Genomic DNA, 19,907 nt, shown 5'->3' on the forward strand with positions numbered 1-19,907 from the left:
CAATTTTCCCTCTCCACGACAAATTGTCAGATCCATACTTGACAGCACATGCCAGAGAACCAGCGCGATGTGTAGCACTGGAGCTGCAGCTTCTCTGAAACTGCATTGGTTGCTAAAGCTGGTATCAGGCTGCAGGTAGGAGCAGAACTGTTTTGCTGTCTGGTTGAGATGGTCACAGCTGCTTAGTAAGTATCACTCTGCAGCCCTTGAATTCTACAAAAATTGTGTGCATGGTGCTCCACAGTGGCTCTGATGGAGGAACCACATCTCAAGAAATGCAAAAATAAAGCTCTTAGCTGTAAAGTATTCTGTGTCCAATACTTGCATGGAAATGAATTCACTTTTTGATCAGTATACCCCTGATCTTTGCCTACCCTTTTGGGCAAAGGGCTGGGAAGAAAGGTTGAGGGGTTTGACATCCTTTGTGATGCTCTGCATCGCAGGACTAAGCTCAGTTTTCTGGTCTATTAAAATATTTTCATGGAAGAAAAGGTATATAGGTCTGGGTCTGTCTGGTGTTCTGTTTTTCAGAGAAAGTTGGAATGCTGTCGTATGTAAGACAACAGTAGAGAATGGTGTGATCAAAAGATTTGGACACTAGTGAAAGGGGGAAGGCAAGGTTCTGTGAATAAGAGACTGGTGGGGGTTAGAGGAGACTAGGATGTAACCATAGGAGGATTTCTGTTGGATTGAGGTCCTCAGGTGCTAATTTTGCAGTCCCTTTCCTTTCCTCACTGGTCTGCAGACAAGCTTCCTTAGAAGACTCACAAAGAGCATGGAACAAGGTTGCAAATACTGAGGTGTTCAGAAGAGGAAGTTTAAATTCTCTCTCTCCCTTTTCAACCAACATTTCCTTTCCTTTGAAGATAGCTTTGGCCTTGTGAAAAGAAGGTGGACGTGTAATTCTGCCAGTAATTATTTGTTAGGTAATGATAGGGCCTGTTCATTCCTTTAAAAAGAGGCCTGGATTGCCTTTTTTCTGTGCAGGGATCTTTTGAGCCTGGCTTGGGGCTGTCTTAGAATACAAGCACAAGGTGGGTGGCTCCATCTCTCTGTTCCAGGTACTTCCTGCAACCCATGTTCTCAAGTTTTAGAGCCTGCTGTACCGTTGACTTGCAGATGGAGTGGAAGACAGACACTCAAGAAATCTCACAGTGGCCCTCCTGGTATTGTTAGGGGAAGGGAAATCAGCTCTCCAACATCGTGGTGTCCTTGAAGGACGTTGTTCCTTAGTTTGTAACATGTTACAGATTTGGTGCTGTGCAAGGTAAATCTTCTTGCCTTGCCTTCACTTTATCTCCATTGTGTCCCTGCAGCTCCACGGGAGTGTGAGGAGGATGAATTCTCATGTCAGAATGGATACTGCATCCGCAGCCTGTGGCACTGTGATGGTGACAATGACTGTGGCGACAACAGCGATGAGCAGTGTGGTGAGTAATTTGACCCTGCAAATACTGCCCTGCCAGTGCTTTAAAAGAGCTTGCACAGACTCCAGCCTGTGCAGTTCTAGGATCCCCTGAGCATGGCAAAGGCTCACAGCTGGCTTGTCTGGGCTGGGCTTGTGGGATATTCCATTCCCAGGGCTGGCTGCTTGGGATCTCAGGCTGTGTGGCTTACCTGCCAGGCAAAAATCACTTGAGACCTCTTATTCCTTGACATGCTGTTGTGAAGTCCTGTGGATTCCTTTTGAATCCAGCACTCTGTGTCAGTTAAATGAACAGTGATGGATTTGCTCAGGCACTGCATGACGTGGGTATGTATGGTTTAATGATCAGTCTTGTTTGCGGGTGCCCTAGGAGCTTCAGGAGCATGGTGCAGTTGCTTCCTGAGAAAAGCCAGGGCTTTGTTTGCGTTACTGTCTCTGCAGATATGAGGAAGTGCTCGGAGAAGGAGTTTCGTTGCAGTGATGGTAGCTGCATAGCTGAGCACTGGTTCTGTGATGGTGACACAGACTGCAAGGATGGCTCGGATGAAGAGAATTGCCGTAAGTGCTCTCCTTGCTTTGTAACCACAGGAAATAGCCCTTTGGACCTGCTTCTGTCTTGGGGTTTGGCACATTTTCCGCAGCAGAGATCAAAATCAAGTTAGTCCTGCCTGTACTAGCAGCTCTGCTGCCTGCTGTTGCCTACTCCAGAGGGCATAAGAGAAGTGATATATCTGCTGCTTTACCTCACAGGCGTACTCCGTGTGTGCCTGGCTGCTTCTGTGTTCCTTCCCATGGCTGTGTGACCTTGAGTCGGAGCAGGAGGTTTAGGCTTTACTGAATACAGCTCTATAGAAAACTATAGGAGATGGAGGCCAGGGATGGAGGGGAGAAAACTATTCCGTTCTTTTTTCTCTTCTCTGATTCCTGCATGAAATTTCAGGGGGGTCTCTGCCCACTGACAGCATCCTCAGGGACTGCACATCTCCAGCTGGCACACTGCAGGGGCTGCCTGCCTGACCAGCCTCTCTTCACTCGGATGCTGTATGCAGGACGTTGTCTGAAAAATGACTGATGAGGAGGGGGGGCCATGAGACCCCACAACAGTTGTTTTCTCCTCCACCTTCACAGGCTTGTAGCAAGTGGGACAGCAGTCTGTTATGTGCCTTCCAAACCCCCACTGCCTCTCCTCACTGTGTCTGCGAGCACTGTCGGCGTCTGTGGAAGTTGCAGTGGTCCCTTCCCCCACCCTGCTCTCAATGGCATTTTGCAGAATTTGTTCTAGATAGCAGGAAACTTCAAAAGGTTCCGGGAGGGGGATCGGGGCCGCCAGCTCCTGAAGGGCAGAGGGAGTGGATGCATGGAGGAGTTGTCTTTTATCTCTCCACATAATGAGAGTTGGCAGGGAGCCAGGGGCTGCAAACATTTCTAAGCCAGGAAAGGGCTCTAAGAGGAAGCCAGCCTCTCTCTGTCTCTCTGTCTCTCTGTCTCTCTCTCTGTCTCTCTGTCTCTCTCTCTGTCTCTCTGTCTCTCTGTCTCTCTGTCTCTCTGTCTCTCTGTCTCTCTGTCTCTCTGTCTCTCTGTCTCTCTGTCTCTCTGTCTCTTCTTTCCCCCTATCCCTTTCTTGCTCCCTTGCCTGTTACTTCCCTGCAGGCCATGAATAGGCCCTGAGGAAGTAAGGGGAAATGTTTCAACTTAGCCTCTTATGGGAGTGGAGGGGCACCCAGAACCAGTGCCCCTGCTTTCCTAAGCTGGAATGCTTCTCCAGTCCTTGCTGGCAGTTGTCTCTGTAAGGCATTTTAAGTAACTCCCTAAGAAGCTCAGTTTGGCTGCCTCCTTTTCTCTTATCTTCCTCCATGTGGTTGTCATCTTTTGCTTGTCTCCAGTCCTGCTTGTCATTCATCTAGGACAAGATGGGACTACATTGTTTGTTTTTGTGCATGTTTTCTTTTGTGTGTTTCTTTTAGGGGTGTATGTGTTATAACTGAATCACACTACATGAGAATTTAAGTCGCTGACTTAATTTTCTTCTAAAGGAGACCCAAACTCTCCTTTTGGGCTGCTTTGGTGAGGCATATGTTAACACATTTTAGTATCCAGCCACTGGATACTCACTGAACTAAAGCTCTTACTGCATGCCTGAAGGCTGTGCCCACTACTTCAGGTTTGAGAGGCAGGTGTAGTTCACTTCCCAGACTGTCAGTGTTTTTTTTCCCTTTTGTTTAATAGATTTATTTTCAGAGCTCCTCAATTGGAAGGCTCATATGCCTGAAACATGCAGTTCATTGTCTGGACAGTATGAGAAGTCAGATTGTGTTGTGTGGGACTCAAAATATTTTTTGTCCCTTCTCATATAGTGTACCGTTGAACAGAGAACAGCGGGCAAAACCCTTGACTGTACGTTTGTTGGGCTTTGCTCAGGGTCATCTGTCTGGCAGTGCTCCTTACTGATAAGGCAGTTTGTTTTGGCGACTGCTTGAGAGGAAGGGCAGGGGGGAAATCCTCAAAGGTCAGGTGCAGACCTGGGCACCTTGTTACCTGCTTGCTTCTGTTGGTCTTCAAATGCTTATTTTTGTTAAAATTTTAATGGAATCATTCCATACTTTAACGTTGCATTCTGACATGCCTCAATCCTTACTATAGAGCTACCCCAAAGGGTATTTTTAGTTTTCCATGTGTTTTTGTATCTACCTTTTTAAGGTTAAATAAACAATTTAAACACTTTATGGAGGGCACTAAGACATAGTGTCTCAAGCATAAGACGGAAGGTGATGCTCTTGTATCCTTTTTGTTGCTTTCCCATCAACCTTCCTTCTTCATAGCTGTTTCCTTCTCTAGAACTTAAAGACTCTTGGAAAGTTAGTGTTTATAGACTAACATCCTATGTCATTTTTTTTAATACTTTTTTTTACGGTGTTTAGTGGATTGTCTGCATGGGTGTCTTTGTATAAAGGTTTAACCTTCCCCTCAGTGAAGCACAAACAGCATTCAAGTTCCTCTCAGTAATACAAGTCATACAGAGTTGTGCAGCAATTGCTAGTAATTTCCAACACCTTTCCATTTAATACTCGCTAATCTGTTATTGGACTGTGAAGGTTGCATCTAAACTGTATCGTGCCCTGTCACCTCAGGCATTTTTTTCTTTGATTCCCTTGTTAGCATCAGATGTTCCAGCAACCACCTGCAGCTTGGAGGAGTTCCAGTGTGCGTATGGACGCTGCATCTTGGACATCTACCACTGTGATGGTGATGATGACTGTGGAGACTGGTCTGATGAATCAGACTGCTGTAAGTTAGTGTAGGGTTATATACTCGTCCAAGCATCTGAGTGGTAAACCTAAAAGGATTTTGCATTGTCTGGAAAGGGTTTGCAGTGTAGACAGCAATCTGATTGTTCACACATAAACTGGCACTTTTTTTTTAACCTCAGGAAAGTGAGAATAGTGATGGGAACTGTGTAGTCAGTACACTTCTGCATACAGGAATTAAAGCAGTTTCCAGGAGGAGTGTATTGAGGACCAAGTTCTGCAGTAGTGGAGTGTAAGGGTGGTGCTGAGGGTCTTTGGGGATGTTATGTTGGTCTGAGTTTGCTCTTTATATTCTTCACCATCTCTGCAGCATCTCACCAGCCTTGTCGCTCTGGAGAGTTCATGTGCAACAGTGGCTTGTGCATTAACGCTGGCTGGAGGTGTGATGGAGACTTCGACTGTGATGACCAGTCAGATGAGAGGAACTGCAGTGAGTGCTGGGAACTGGTGGAAGCGTTCAGTTTCCGCGGATGCAGAACAGTATTTGGGACTGTTAGCTTTGGAGTGGGTCTATTTTGATCCTTCTTGCTCATCTAATCCTCATTTTTTGGTCCCTCAGCTGCATCTATGTGCACAGCTGACCAGTTCCGCTGTAGATCAGGGCGCTGTGTTCGACTGTCCTGGCGTTGTGATGGGGAAGATGACTGCTCTGACAACAGTGATGAGGAGAACTGTGAGAACACAGGTTTGGCCTGCTGCCTTGCTGCTGGTAGCTAGTGTTTCCATCCTGGAGGTGGTAGGCAGTGAAGTCTCTCTTGGATTACTTCACTGAGTTCAGTGTAGCGTTTCTGTCCTTCCCAAAGAATGCGATCTATAGGCTACCTGCAAACAGGTGCAGGTCTGTGTGCTTAAACTAACTTAAGTGATGGTGTTTTCTAATCAAATATCAGATCCCTGTATCTTCCTATCCTGTCCCTACACTATGAATTCTACTGCAGAGCTCTAAGATGATTCTATTCAGACTTGGAAACAGTAGTACTGTGCAAAGTTGCTACCTTTGTCAGATGGACTATGTCTAACTCATGCCTTCTAGATAGTTCTGGGTAGCTTTCATGTTGCTTTGTGAAATTACCAAGAAATTCTAGCAGACAGTGAAATCAAAAAGGGCGTTTTGTGGAAGTGAAGGATAAAGCCTTTATTTTAGAGGCAAGGGTGTCAACTTCCCCCTTAGATACTTGCTGAGGAGTCTCTCTTTCTAGTAATCATTTCGTATATAGCCATTCTTTTATACAATAGTGGTTATGGAGAAGAGGAAGGTTTCAACAGACCCTAGTGTTATGGTAGGATTCAAGGAATGTCTAGAGTCTTCTATTTTCCTTAAATTCTTTGAGATGTCTGTACGCCTTGTTGAGAAATAGTATATACTGGTCCATTAATTCATCCCAGTGAGTAAAGCCCTGCTGTGCATACTGACCTTTCTGAATCAGTGTATTTTAAATGATGGATTTAGGGGTGACACAAGGTATTTATGAAACTATACCCTTTCTTTGGGCCTGCTGAGAAGGGGAGAGTGGGTGTTCTACAAGGACAGCTAAGCTCTGAGGACCTGGAGAGGCACACTTTGTAGCCGTTTGAGAGCAGCTGCTCTAGACTGGTCAGCTGTCATGAGCACCGGTGTGCAGGAGATGGTAGTGATCCTGCAAAAACAATTGTACTTAAAGACAAGCAGGTAACCCTATTTCCTCATCCTGATAACAAAGGTGTTTAGAGATATTGAAAAAACAGTTGCCACCGAGAAGCCAAGTTAAACTTCCAGAGCCACTGAAATTCAACCGCTCCACCTCAAACCAAACCCAAAGTGGTTGAGTAGAGCTATTGTTATTGTAAGGTTAGTTGTGCAGTTCTGCATGACGTCTCTGGTAACAGTCAGCAGGTAAAAATTAACTCAGGGCTTCCAAGGAGAATGTGTACTGTCTTATCTAAGAGAAATAGCGTGCTGTCTCAATGTCTGTAGCAAGAGTTAAAATCCTGTGTCGCCTGTTGGATTTAGAGCAGAATTATATTTTTATTGGCCATTGTGAGAAGATTCCTAGAATGCTAGGAGATGAGCTGATGTAAGGATCTTTGTTCGATATGACAAATGCAGTCCACATTTCAGAATCCTTCATATAAAGCATTCCTGTGCTCTGAAAAATGAATCTGTGTGTGATTTGGTTTTTTTGTTCCCAGTTAGTGTGTCTGTTAGTTCTTATTTGTACTTGTTGTTACTCTCACAACTACCCTTTTCCGTACTGCTTACAGGCAGTCTGCCAATCTAATTGTTTCTTTGCTGATAACTGTATCGTCCTGTTGTCTTCCTAGGATTATCAGAAGGTGATGATTTGGAAACCACTGACCAAGTCAGTTTAAGAGGTAGAAGAAATGAGACCAGGACAGTGCAGTTATTGCTGAAGAAACAATCAGATTGGCAAAGTCCCTACAAACAGTATTACTTCACTTGCAAGAATTCTGTAGAGTCTCCCTGCCAACAACAGAAGTTGGAGTGCGTAGCCCATGTGAAATCCTGTAGCCTGAGCTCAGATTTCAAGGACGCATGTAAATCTCATTCCAAGTCTGTCACAATGCAGTTAGGCTGGACAAGACGCTCATTCCTAGGCAGGTTTAAGATCCACAGCCATGCTGGGGTGACATATCAGATGATTAAAGTGAGGAACTGACTCCTCTCTTGCACATGCTGAGTAGGGTTGTGGAATCTGGAACCAAAGAGAGCAAAGCCAGGACCTTCCAGTCATTCTGAGAGAAATTAAATAGCTGAACTTCCCAATAAAGCAACATTGACCTCAGTCTAGAGGAGAGTTTGCAAGCCTCCAAATCAGCATAAAGATATGTGAAGCAATAAGGAGTGCAAGATGAGCTAAATTCAGTGAAAGAGGAAGTCATGGATTTGCACTCATATGTAAAGTTTGTAATAAATCTTAGAAAATGTTCTGTATCCTTTTCTTCACCATGACTATTGTTCCATCAGTAAGCTGTGGCGTGCTTATTTTCTGCTTTTTCTATTGCAGGGACCCCTCAGTGTGCCCCAGACCAGTTCCTATGTGGAAATGGGCGTTGTATTGGCCAGAGGAAGCTGTGTAATGGAGCAAATGATTGTGGAGATGGCAGTGATGAGAGCCCGCATCAAAACTGCCGTAAGTCTTCCAAGTTCAGTCTTAAACATAAATGGAGGCACTGTGATGTGTGGGAGTCTATCTGGTGTTGATGAAGGATATGTGTAAGGAAGAAAGCCTGGGCTGTGGTAATGGGAGAGAGTTGAAGACTGAAGAAAAAGACCTTGGTGGTTTTGCCAATTACATACTGCAGACAAGAAATAATGGGAAGAAGATTATGATCTCAGGTGTCAAAGTTTGTCTGCAGAGATAGTGAATCCTAGAAGCATATTATTCTGAGCTTCATTGTCCCCTTTAGTTGTGGCCTGTGGGGGAGAGTTCTGGCTGCAAAGAGGCAGCTTCCAGCACAGCTTGTGTCCTCCCCCTCTTGCTCAGCCTGTTCTGAAGGGCGACTGCTGCCTAACAGCTGAGGACACAAGCAGCTGCCTTGTGGTTTCAGCTCAGCTATCTTCACGTGTTCCTTTTGCAGGTCCACGAACAGGGGAGGAGAACTGCAACATCAACAACGGTGGCTGTGCTCAGAAGTGCCAGATGGTACGAGGGATGGTGCAGTGCACCTGCCACACAGGTTACAGGCTGCTGGAAGATGGCCGATCATGCCATGGTGGGTTTTTGGAGCAGTAGCCTCCTCCCTGCTGCTTCGATGTGCTTGGAGTTGACAGCTATGATAGGGTGCATATCAGAGTATGAAAGCAGAAGCAAGCTCTCAGTGAGATTGCCTGGCTTGTTGATGATCTAACGGTAACTTTCTCCCTTTTTTCTGTAACATGCAGATGTGAATGAATGTGCTGAGGAAGGTTACTGCAGCCAAGGCTGTACCAACAGTGAAGGAGGCTTCCAGTGCTGGTGTGAGCAAGGCTATGAGCTGCGACCTGACAAGCGTAGCTGCAAAGCTCTAGGTAAAGAGGAGTTCAACCTTATTCTGGTGTGTGTGTGTGTGTGTTGGTCCATTTCTCATAATTTTGTCTCCAGTGCTTCATTGGCAACATTATGCTGTTCAAAGCCAACATGTAAAGAAAAGGAAGTACCTGGGTTTGAATGCCCAGGCTGTTGGTGAATGCCTGTGAAAATTTTGCATGATTTTGAGCATGGAGAGATAGATAGTTGAGTTTCCTTTCCCTGCCAGCAGGACAGCCCTTGCCTTCTTTTGCCTGGTCCCTTCTTGTTCCTGGTGATCCAGACCCTGGGGCAAAAACAGCCCTCTGCCACTGTCTCTGTTCAGGAAGTGTCTTAACCTTTCCACTCAGAGAGGTTATATCACACTTCCTTGTGGTTTGACCCTTGATGCTGGTCATCAGTCCTGAATGCTGCGAGTGGCTGCTGTTTTTTTAAGGACATCTGTATACTTGTTTAACTTTATTCAGAGTAGGAGCTGAGGAATTAGAAATTCCATTTAAAGAATTAAGATTTCATTAGGAATTACCTTAATGAAATCCATAAAGGATGTTGGTACTGGTTTGTGGGTGGGGTTTTTTTTTTTCCCTTTGCAGTAGAAGTACCTGCTGCATTTAGATCTGGCTAAGGCAGATTTTAACTGTGTCTTGTCTGGGGTAGAAGATGTGATAGAGCATGTGTGTATGGCTAGGAGATGGATACAGGAAAAGCAAACTATAGTCCAGCTGCCAAGTGGCTGCCTAGTGGTATGCTTTGAGAGGTTGAGGTGAGGCTGGTTTAGGTGGGACCTAGAATGATCACTTCTTGCTGAGTGAATGTTTGCCGAAAGGTTTAAAACTCTCATCTTTGACTTAGGACTGTGTACTGAGGATGTGAAAATAGCTCTCTGAAGTGTTTTGCACCTGGGTATTGATTTCTTGCTGCCAGTACTGCAAAACTGTGTTCTGGGACTTGGTGCACAGGGAATGGTAGACAGGACCCCGTCAAAGTACTCTAATGCTGTCTTCCCATGTATTCTCAGGGCCAGAGCCAGTACTGCTCTTTGCCAATCGCATCGATATCCGACAAGTGTTGCCTCACCGCTCAGAGTATACGCTGCTCCTGAACAACCTGGAAAATGCCATTGCCCTTGACTTCCACCACAGCAAGGAGCTTGTGTTTTGGTCTGATGTCACTCTCGATCGCATCATGAGGGCCAATCTGAATGGTAGCAATGTGGAAGAGGTAGTTTCCACAGGGCTGGAGAGCCCAGGTGCGTCACCACAAAAAAGGCAAAAGTCTGGGGACTGACCATGCTGTGAGAACAGGGGTGGGTGAGTGGAGAGAAGTGGGTACCCAGCATTCAAAATCAAGTGCGTCTCCTCGAGCAAGGGGATGGGTTGGATGTAATGGATGTGAGATCAGTGTCCCCCTGGAGTTAATCTTGGCTGATGGGGGAAGAGACAGGAGGACTGAATTGGGCCTCATCTGAGACTGAGAGGGAAAGGGAGCTATTTTTTCTGAGCAGATCCTGCTCCTGGTTTCATTCGGTGCTTCATTCTCCCCTGGAGATAGGTGGACTTGCTATTGACTGGATCCATGACAAATTATACTGGACAGACTCTGGCACATCTCGAATTGAAGTAGCAAACTTGGATGGCACTCACAGGAAAGTACTTTTGTGGCAGAACTTGGAGAAGCCCCGAGCAATTGCCCTACATCCTATGGAGGGGTGAGTGAAAACATAGAGCCCTTCATGCAGGTGCTTACAGGTGAACGTTGAAAGCCTCATCCTTGGTCAAAAAGGCTGCCTCTGGGCTCAAGCCTTCAGTTGGTACTGCCAGTTTGGGGAACCTGGAAATACTGGAGTCCTTCAGAGCCTTACTCCTATTCTGGGCCTTTCAGGTTTCACCAGCCTGAAAGTGCTGAGCGTTATCTTGTTGGCTGTCAGTTCTCCCATGGCTGTGACCCAGTTTCATGCTTCAGGTCACAGGACTAATACTGTTTTGCCCTGATAGGGAGTGATGCTGGGTGTTGTATGTGGGGCATGAGTTTCCTAGCCTCTCTCCCTGTCTGCTCCAGCACTATCTACTGGACCGACTGGGGCAACACTCCCCGCATTGAGTATTCCAACATGGATGGCTCTAATCGGCGCATCATTGCGGATACACACCTCTTCTGGCCCAATGGACTGACCATTGACTATGCAGGACATCGAATGTACTGGGTGGATGCCAAACATCATGTCATTGAGAGAGCTGACCTCGATGGGAGGAATAGGAAGGCTGTTATTAGCCAAGGTAAGTGACAGGGCTATGTACAGGGAGTGCTCTCTGCATTAAAGATGACAGAGTAGCATAGTGCTACTGTGAGTTTCAGAGCCGCTGGCTCCTGCTTCTGTGCTTGTCTCATGTTCTTTCACTGTGGGATGAATTCTGCCACTGCTGAGGGGCTGGGTTTGCTACCCAGTCTTTGGTGGACAGGAGAGAGGAGAATTGTCTGTGGTATTACTGCAAGGTGGATCTGAGCAGGCTAACTGTGGCAAGGCCTGAGGGGCAGTGGAAAGAGCTTTCCCTTGTTTCCCTGCTAGTCTGAGTCCTGTTGGACCTGATCATATGTGTGTATGGGATGTTTATTACAGGCCTCCCACACCCGTTTGCTATCACCGTGTTTGAGGACAGTTTGTACTGGACAGACTGGCACACCAAGAGCATCAACAGTGCCAACAAATTCACAGGCAAGAACCAGGAGATCATACGCAACAAACTCCACTTCCCTATGGACATCCACACACTGCACCCTCAGCGCCAGCCAGCAGGTAACTGCAGAGAGGGTAGAGAACCATTCTGAGCCACTGGAAGACCTGCTGCCACCCACCGCCCTGTAAAGCAGGGAGATGGCAAGCCTGAACCCAGCATACCAGCACATCCACCACCTCCATCCAGAGCTGTTGCAGAACTTGCTCTCTCTGGCAGTTCAGTTGGGGTCTCTCAGGCCTGGTAACCTGGTCTTAGGTGTTACTACAGCTCCCCCTGCTGACACGTGGCAGTGGAGGCATTTCAGTAAGAAATACTTGTGACTTGTTAATGCCTTAAGAGCTGTTTTGGGAGCGGGAGGAATCGTTAAGTGGTCACTAGTAATGAGTGACACCTCCCTTATTCCTCTTCAGTTGCCGTAATCTGCTCTAAAGTGGATTGAGTTGAATGCTTTATTTTAAAATTGAACCCTACAAATGAAATTAGTACTTTAGTTTATAAGTTTCCTTATTCTCATTAACTTCTGGGTAGATAAGTAATCTTATCCATGTGGGTCTTGACCCCTTGACTGGTGTTTTTCCTCTTTTCTTTACTCTTCGCTTTATGCGTGGTTGTTTTTGTTTTTGGCTACTTGAGCAGGGAGAAACCGTTGTGGGGCCAACAATGGGGGCTGTACTCACCTCTGCCTGCCAAGCAGCAAGGATTACACCTGCGCCTGCCCCACAGGCTTCCGTAAGACCAGCAGCCATGCCTGCGCCCAGAGTAAGTGAGGTGGGACCACAGCCTGCATGCTCAGATGTTCAGCGGGTGGCAGAGGGTTGGCAGTGGGAGTAAGCAGCAGCAGTTGCTTCCGAGGAGATGCAGCTGGATAGACTGAGTTGGTAGTATTAAGGGCCCCGCCAGAGGAGGCTTCACCTTTTTGATGCATTCCCCTATTCTGTATTCCCATTGCCCTTGCTAGGCTTGATGGATGGGATACAGAGAAGCTCCATCCTTGGTTCCTTATTTCAGGGCTGCTATTGGTGCCGTGCTACCTGTCACAGCTGATTGTTTTCCTAAAACTCGCATAGGAGCTGTGTCAATGATGAGCAAAAAATTGAGTCCACTTCGTTGCCACAGTTTCTCTTGGTTTGCAACCGTGTGGAAGAATTAGGCCAACTGTCCCCTAGATTCACAAGAGCAATTCTCAAATAGCTCTTTGATTTGGAGGTAGATCTATGGCATGCTTTAAAGAAAAATGTTGTTCCTTCAGCGTAGGTTACCCCCAGGAGGCAGCTCCCTACTACTCTGTTCCCCTCTCCCCACTCCCCCCACCCATCCTGCTCGGTGATGTTTTGCAAAAACAGAAAAATCCTGGGCTGTGACCTGCCAGTGAGAGAGATATAAGTGCTTAAGGTTCAATATAGCAGGGAATTGTCTGTGTTTATCACTGTGTTGTTGAACTTAGAGAAATTAAAAGAAGACCTTTCGACCTTTGATCAGGTCTTGACAAGTTCCTGCTTTTTGCCCGAAGGATGGACATCCGTCGGATCAGCTTTGACACAGATGACCTATCAGATGATGTCATCCCCCTTGCTGATGTTCGCAGCGCTGTGGCTCTAGACTGGGACTCAAAGGATGACTATGTCTACTGGACAGATGTTAGCACCGACTCAATCAGCCGAGCAAAATGGGATGGATCGAGCCAGGAGGTACAGTGTTAACTATGTGTGGAGGTCATCTAGTCAGGAGACTCCTTGAGCATTAGATTTGAAGCCACTGGGGTACACTGGCCTTCTAAGGAGCTGCAGTTCATGCTGCATTCATTGTTCGTTAGTTTGCTTACTTCTGGGTCAAAAGAGCCATGAGATCACTGAACACTTCATATACAAGTTTGATGCATGTTCCTGCTTGTGTGGAAAACCTTGAATTGGGACATAAAACACATTGATTTGTAAGCTGTGGTCAGTTCCTTTGTTGTAACCCTAAAATCTGAAAGGAGGAAGTATTGAATCCTCTGCAATGCACTACGTTTGGAGCAAGAGCCACGCTCCTTGGGAATGCATTTTACGCATACCCTTAGGCTGATGTTGCCATAAATGAGGGGAACAGAGTTCAAAGTTTGGAGTTGCAGTTTGAACAGACATGAAAAATAGATGTTTCTGCAAACGTAAGACTTACTCGGACTTCTAAGTCCTTAGTGCTCTCTCTCGTATGGCATTGGTCCACTTGGGCTTTTGCCATTTGAAAGTTAACGTTGTTTGTGAATGGGTAGTGCATTGGGCAAGTGTTTTCTCCCTGAGGTCTAATCTCACAAGGATTTTTTTTTTTTTTTTTTTTTTTTTAATTTAGGTTGTGGTGGACACCAGCCTGGAAAGTCCAGCTGGACTGGCAATTGACTGGGTCACCAACAAGCTATACTGGACTGACGCAGGTACTGGGATCCTCTGCTTTACCTAGGCTTCTGTCTTCCTTATTAATCATGAAAACTGAAAAACAGCAGAGTAGTCCTATCTGTTTCATTGCAAATTTGCCTGTTTGTGTCTAGCAAAAGATGGAGTTTCACCTTTTGTGCTTCTGACAAAGTGGGAGTTGAGGTGGAATCCTTAGTTTAATTCTCTTTACAGTGTCCCCAGTACTAATTCTGCAGAAAGGTCTTTAGTAGGAGTCAAGCACCACTATTGTGTTGCTGCAGAGCTTGTGATTTCGTGTGTTTTATGTGTCTTCCAACAGTGTATCTTGGGGTGCAGCAGGTAGTATTTGGAGGATATTCCCTGCTGGAGAGTCATAGTTCAGAGAGATGTAAGGAAGGTGATTCTTTTCTAGCTGTTCTCTCATGCCTGCGTAGATACCTCGGGGGCTTAGGAAAGAGCTGGTTTACATCCATACAGGACTCCGCATCAGTGACAGCCACAGAGGTGATTTGAGGGATCTAATGGAAGGTGACACGTTGAGCCACAATTCTTATCTGCCTTCTAACTATGGCTGGAGTGGAAGAATGCATTGTTGTATGGATGTTTTTTGTCTTAGCTCTTGCAATTCCAGAAGTCTTTGATCTCTCTTGTTCTCTCCCTTCACTTTTGTAGGAACAGATCGGATAGAGGTCTCCAACACAGATGGGACCATGAGAACTGTTCTAATCTGGGAGAACCTAGACAGACCTAGAGATATTGTGGTGGACCCTGTTGCAGGGTGAGAGATTCTTTCTTCTGAGATGACATGGCAATTATTGCATATCTAAAGATGTTTAGATTCTTTGGTTGTTTGCAATTGTCTTTCTCTCTGGTGCTGTTGTTCTACATCCTGCAAAAGACTGAAAGTAGAGACCTAATTTTGGGTGCTAGTGGAAAAAGATAAGCAGGGATAATTGCCTGTTGTATTGTAGAGCTTGCAGGACTTGGCTGGTGTTTTCATTTGTTTATCCTGGGGACATAATAACTAAAAATATGGTCCAAAAAATGTTGAGAATGAGGCCGTCTAGTTCTTTTCTATTTCTTTATTTCACATCTAAGTTAAATTTGTATTCAAGCTCTCTGCTTATCAACCAGAGTTCAGTCAGAATTACTGCTGATCTCAAGCAAGCTGTAACATTAGTGGCCTCTTGGCTTGAAAGCACTGTGTCATAGAGCATTGGGGCATCAACTGTGCCATGGAAAGCAAATCTGAGTAGAGTAACAGAAACAGATGGTTTCAATAAAGGATTTTGCTTCTGAATCATAAGATGATGTGGAGCTAGGGATAAGGTGGATAGGAAAAAGCTTGCCAGACATTGCTTTAGAAGCATTGAAGGACTTGAATAAAAGTGTGCTATTCTTTCCTTGAGTGGATTACTGGAAGACCAGTGCAGCAAGAGTGTAAAGGGTCGATGGTGGAGACGGGTAAATAAGTGGTTTATTTTTCTACCTAGAACTATTATCTTGAAATTTTTCTCTGTTTTAATTAGGCCAACCCATGGGCAGTGGAAGGTATATAAATTTGAATATAATCTTGGGTACATTACAAGAACCCAAGGCTGGGCATGAGTAAAATATTAGTATACTGCTACTTCCTGCTAGGGCCTGAAGGCACCAGGCTCTCTTGCTTCTCTGTAACACTGCCTATCCGTAGTGGCAGTGAAGGAGTGCGGGGATTCACTGTTGTCTGGGCTTGTGTTCAGGTTCATGTACTGGACTGACTGGGGAGCCAGCCCTAAAATTGAGCGTGCTGGTATGGATGCCTCAAACCGCTTGGTGATCATTTCCTCCAACCTGACATGGCCTAATGGCTTGGCCATTGACTATGAGTCACAGTGCTTGTACTGGGCAGACGCAGGCATGAAGACCATCGAGTATGCCAGTCTGGATGGAAGCAACAGGAAGGTAAGGAAGCCATCTTTGAGGAGGGAATCTGGGAGCCAGAGGTGTAAGTCCTAGAGCACAGAGTGCTGATGGCCCCTGCCTCTCTTTCCAGTTGAAAGTGAAATCTCCAAATCAAGACATGCTGAGCTCCTTTCACTGGGAGAGAAGAGCTCCCTTTCAGTTGTAAACTGTGTGTGAGGGAACCTCCTTTTGATGTTGCTCCATGACTCTCCTTTTGCTGTGGCTGTACATTATGATGTTGAGAGGGGGCAAGGGAAGCCTCTTTCCCTTAGTGACTTCTTAGTAATGTTTTTTTGGGGGGCTGGGGGTAATCTGACCAGGTGCTGATTGGGAGCAATCTGCCTCACCCCTTTGGACTTACTCTTTATGGAGAGAGAATCTACTGGACAGACTGGCAGGCCAAAAGCATCCAGAGCGCAGATAGAAGGACTGGGCAGGCTCGGGAAACGCTGCAGGACAATCTGGAGAATCTTATGGATATTCATGTTTTCCACCGGCACAGGCCACCAGGTACAGAGCTCGCCCCAATCCACACTGAGCTGAGAGCTTACTCAGGCTCTGGTATGTGGCACAGCTCTCCTGCAAGGAGCTGACCTGTCTGTCAGCCCTCAATCCCGTAAGACTCTGGGTGGAATATAAGACCATGAGAATAACTCTTGGCTTGGTATTGAAGGGCATTCTAGAGTCCATTTCTATAGCTGTTGCACCCCTGTCTTGTGCCTGTGCTTTTGGCTTATGGGTTTCTCATCCTCTTTCCCGTAGTACGTACGGTGTGTGAAGTGAACAATGGAGGCTGCAGTCACCTGTGCCTTTTGGCGCCTCTTCCAAAAGGTTACAGCTGTACCTGCCCTACTGGGATCAACCTGCAATCTGATGGCAAGACCTGCTCTGCTGGTGAGTCCCCTCTGTAGGATCCTCACTGCAGTTTTGTATTGCAGCCACATTTCGTTCCTACCTTGTTGGAGAACAAAATTCACTTTTATGTTATTAGCTGCTTTACCCATTAAAAAAACCCATTTAATGCTTGTACCTTCAATTTGAGTGGGAATTACTATGAAAAAACTTACTGATAACTGGGCTGATGCAGAAGAAACTTTACTTGAAATTATGTTGGGCAGCTAAACCACATGTCATATTTTCCCCCATACTTTTGCCCTAATCTTGAGGTGGATTCTTTTTTAAGTACAAGGTGCTATATTCTATAATAGGTCTGTACACTCTCCTCCCATGGACCCTCTTTTTGAGGACTGTGGAAGGCACTTGGCTTCAGGCTGTAGTACATCCAATTTTTCGCCTTAGCAGGGAAAACCTGACTTCTGTTAATATGTGTGGGAAACAGAAATTAGAAGTAACTCTTCTATGAGTGCAATCCTTTTCAACTTGGATGTAAGGAAACATTCAGTAATGCTCAGTAAAGCTTTTGTACCCAGACTCCCCATAAGCTGAGATTTGCCTGAGACTTTTTCTTTTCCACTGAAGTGGATGTCACCTCCAGAATGTTTGATAAACAGTTGGCTGAATTTGCTCCTTGCTGATATCTCTCCATTTTCAACTCTGCAGGAATGACCAGCTTTCTGATCTTTGCCAGAAGGACTGACATCCGGATGGTCTCTCTAGATATTCCCTACTTTGCAGATGTTGTCGTCTCAGTCAATGTCACCATGAAGAACACCATTGCAATTGGAGTGGATCCTCGTGAAGGTCTGAACTTCTTAGCGTGTCCAACTGTCTGTTTGAAAGGCAACAAGTGACTTCATATCTAAATGTCAGAGTAAAGATCCAGGTGCCGATCTTACTGCAGGCTGTGAATTTGTGTACAGTTTTTTTCTAGTATGTGCTGCAAATATTCCTTTCCAATCATGAAAAGAATGTCCTAAGAGGAAAACAGAGAAACCCAACTATGTGGAAAAAACTGCCTGCTATATTGATTGAGTGAGGTTCCTGTGCATTTTTGATTTAAGAAAGCTTTTCTCCTGCTGAGGCCTTTTACAGCAGCAGTAGAACTGAGACTCTGGCTGTTTGTGTATATTAAACATCTGATGCTGTGCTGGATGTAAACCTATTGTTGTACAGTAAGGTAGATGATCTGATTGCTGTCTTCTGGGACATTTTGATAAATCAGATGTGGGACTCTATGCTACTATCTGGTAATGTGTTATGTGTTCTCTGGCCTTGTGTAAAGGTCAGAGTGCCTCTCCTCCTACATGTTTTGAGGAGGATTGGAACAACATCATTTGTGCTGTTTTATCACTGTAGCTTAACAGTCTTGTGATGCTGTTATTCCTGTGCAGTCAGATCTGTTTTGAATGGCGTAGCTGGTAGTCAGAGACCTGGATCTGTTTTTTAAGGATTTTACTGCTTGATTGTTGGGGTTTGGTTTGGTTTTGTTGTGGACTTTTTTTTTTTTTAGTTTCTCTTTCTTCTTCCACCCAGGAAAGGTTTATTGGTCGGACAGCACGCTGCGGAAAATCAGCCGGGCTGCCCTCGATGGCTCACAATTTGAGGACATCATCACAACAGGTAAGAGAGATTTTGGTCTGGAAGCCTCTCGCCACCTCCATGTAGCATGAAAAGAGAGATTCTCTGATACCCTGGTAGAATAATCTTTTAATTTTCGGTGGAAGGATAAGCAAAGCCTAAACCAACTGCCTGATGAGGTGCACAAGGGGAATACCAGAAGCTCTGGACTAAGCTGGGAGGATGACCAGTGACCCATACACCTTTCTGTTTTCTCAGGACTGTTGACTACAGATGGGCTAGCTGTGGATGCTATTGGCAGGAAGATATATTGGACAGATACAGGAACAAACCGGATTGAAGTGGGCAACCTTGATGGCTCTATGAGGAAAGTCTTGGTCTGGCAGAACCTGGACAGCCCTCGGGCAATAGCTTTATACCATGAGATGGGGTTAGTGTTGTCAAGAGGCTATTTAGGGCTTAGAACAGGACTTCTGACCTCTGTTTCCATAATACTTGCTGGCTTTTCCCCAGGTATATGTACTGGACGGACTGGGGTGAGAATGCCAAGCTGGAACGCTCTGGGATGGATGGCACTGGACGTGCGGTGTTAATCAGCAACAACCTGGGCTGGCCTAATGGACTGGCAGTGGATAAGACTGGGTCTCAGCTGCTCTGGGCTGATGCACATACTGAGGTCTGATTCTGTTCTTCAGCGTTGTTTGTTACTGGATCTTTGGTAGCCTGGAGACTGTTTTGAAGCTCTTGAGCAAGCTGTCAAAAGAGCAAGGGGAACATAAGCTTTTCTGAGAGTATGGGCTATAGGGAGAGTGTGCTTGAATAACATCACTTGCTTAGACTCTGTTTTCCACTTAATACAGTAATTGCTAGCAAGAGGCTCAGTGTTTTGAGTATGAGGCTGATGTTTACTTCTTTCTTTAGCGGATTGAGGCTGCAGATCTCAACGGTGCTAACCGCCGCACCCTGCTGTCTCCAGTGCAACATCCCTATGGCCTCACTTTGCTGGACTCTTACATCTACTGGACTGACTGGCAAACTCGCAGCATTCACAGGGCTGACAAGGACACTGGTGCCAACGTCATCTTGGTGAGGGCAAACCTGCCTGGTCTCATGGACATTCAAGCTGTTGACAGGGCACGGCCCCTGGGTGAGTTTCTAGGCTGCTCCCTAATCAGCGGGTGTCTGTGGTGAGTAGGGGAGCCCTGCAGAGCTGTCTTGGAAAGAGTCCTATGGTGTAAAGCGTGAGTGATAGAGTAACTTCTCAAAAATCACCTTTTCTTTTTTTTTTCCCCTCTTGTTTAACTATTTTTGCACTTCTCCCTGTTTACCCAGCTCCGTAGGTCTGGTTGTGTATTACTGCATGCCTTTTGACCTCCTTCATCGCATTTCCTTCACTGGGTTGCACTTACAACCTCATTCTCACACACAGCAGAGCCATTTTCTTAGGAGGGCTGAATGAGTCATGCCCAATTAGGCTTCACCAGAGTCTACTGACATTGTACAGTTTCCCTCTTTTAACTCCGAAAAGCACTAACTCCTCTTAAGCTAGTTGCTGAAACCTTATATCAAGTTCTAGTCATTTTTTCTCCCAACCATTGCAGGCTTTATCTTCCTATCTGCCA

At 45.8% G+C, this 19,907-nt stretch overlaps 1 protein-coding gene across 4 annotated transcripts in view; it reads left to right on the forward strand.

The window, feature by feature from the left end:
* LRP4 (LDL receptor related protein 4) overlaps positions 1 to 19,907 on the forward strand; it is an 87,694-nt gene that overhangs the window by 53,364 nt on the left and 14,423 nt on the right. For 3 of the 4 annotated variants that reach the window (XM_075425071.1, XM_075425074.1, XM_075425073.1), the window contains exons 4-27: positions 1,317 to 1,430; positions 1,868 to 1,984; positions 4,583 to 4,711; positions 5,042 to 5,161; positions 5,291 to 5,416; positions 7,737 to 7,862; positions 8,311 to 8,445; positions 8,615 to 8,740; positions 9,757 to 9,987; positions 10,290 to 10,446; positions 10,797 to 11,014; positions 11,356 to 11,532; positions 12,107 to 12,232; positions 12,953 to 13,161; positions 13,802 to 13,883; positions 14,536 to 14,641; positions 15,606 to 15,807; positions 16,128 to 16,317; positions 16,570 to 16,701; positions 17,368 to 17,508; positions 18,241 to 18,327; positions 18,544 to 18,715; positions 18,799 to 18,961; positions 19,207 to 19,432. In XM_075425071.1, the coding sequence (XP_075281186.1) occupies positions 1,317 to 1,430; positions 1,868 to 1,984; positions 4,583 to 4,711; positions 5,042 to 5,161; positions 5,291 to 5,416; positions 7,737 to 7,862; positions 8,311 to 8,445; positions 8,615 to 8,740; positions 9,757 to 9,987; positions 10,290 to 10,446; positions 10,797 to 11,014; positions 11,356 to 11,532; positions 12,107 to 12,232; positions 12,953 to 13,161; positions 13,802 to 13,883; positions 14,536 to 14,641; positions 15,606 to 15,807; positions 16,128 to 16,317; positions 16,570 to 16,701; positions 17,368 to 17,508; positions 18,241 to 18,327; positions 18,544 to 18,715; positions 18,799 to 18,961; positions 19,207 to 19,432 (3,612 nt within the window). The remainder of the gene's footprint in view (positions 1 to 1,316; positions 1,431 to 1,867; positions 1,985 to 4,582; positions 4,712 to 5,041; positions 5,162 to 5,290; positions 5,417 to 7,736; positions 7,863 to 8,310; positions 8,446 to 8,614; positions 8,741 to 9,756; positions 9,988 to 10,289; positions 10,447 to 10,796; positions 11,015 to 11,355; positions 11,533 to 12,106; positions 12,233 to 12,952; positions 13,162 to 13,801; positions 13,884 to 14,535; positions 14,642 to 15,605; positions 15,808 to 16,127; positions 16,318 to 16,569; positions 16,702 to 17,367; positions 17,509 to 18,240; positions 18,328 to 18,543; positions 18,716 to 18,798; positions 18,962 to 19,206; positions 19,433 to 19,907) is intronic. The other variant, XM_075425072.1, reaches the window with a different exon arrangement.

Source organism: Opisthocomus hoazin, chromosome 7, assembly GCF_030867145.1.
Source record: "Opisthocomus hoazin isolate bOpiHoa1 chromosome 7, bOpiHoa1.hap1, whole genome shotgun sequence".
Classification (NCBI taxonomy): domain Eukaryota; kingdom Metazoa; phylum Chordata; class Aves; order Opisthocomiformes; family Opisthocomidae; genus Opisthocomus; species Opisthocomus hoazin.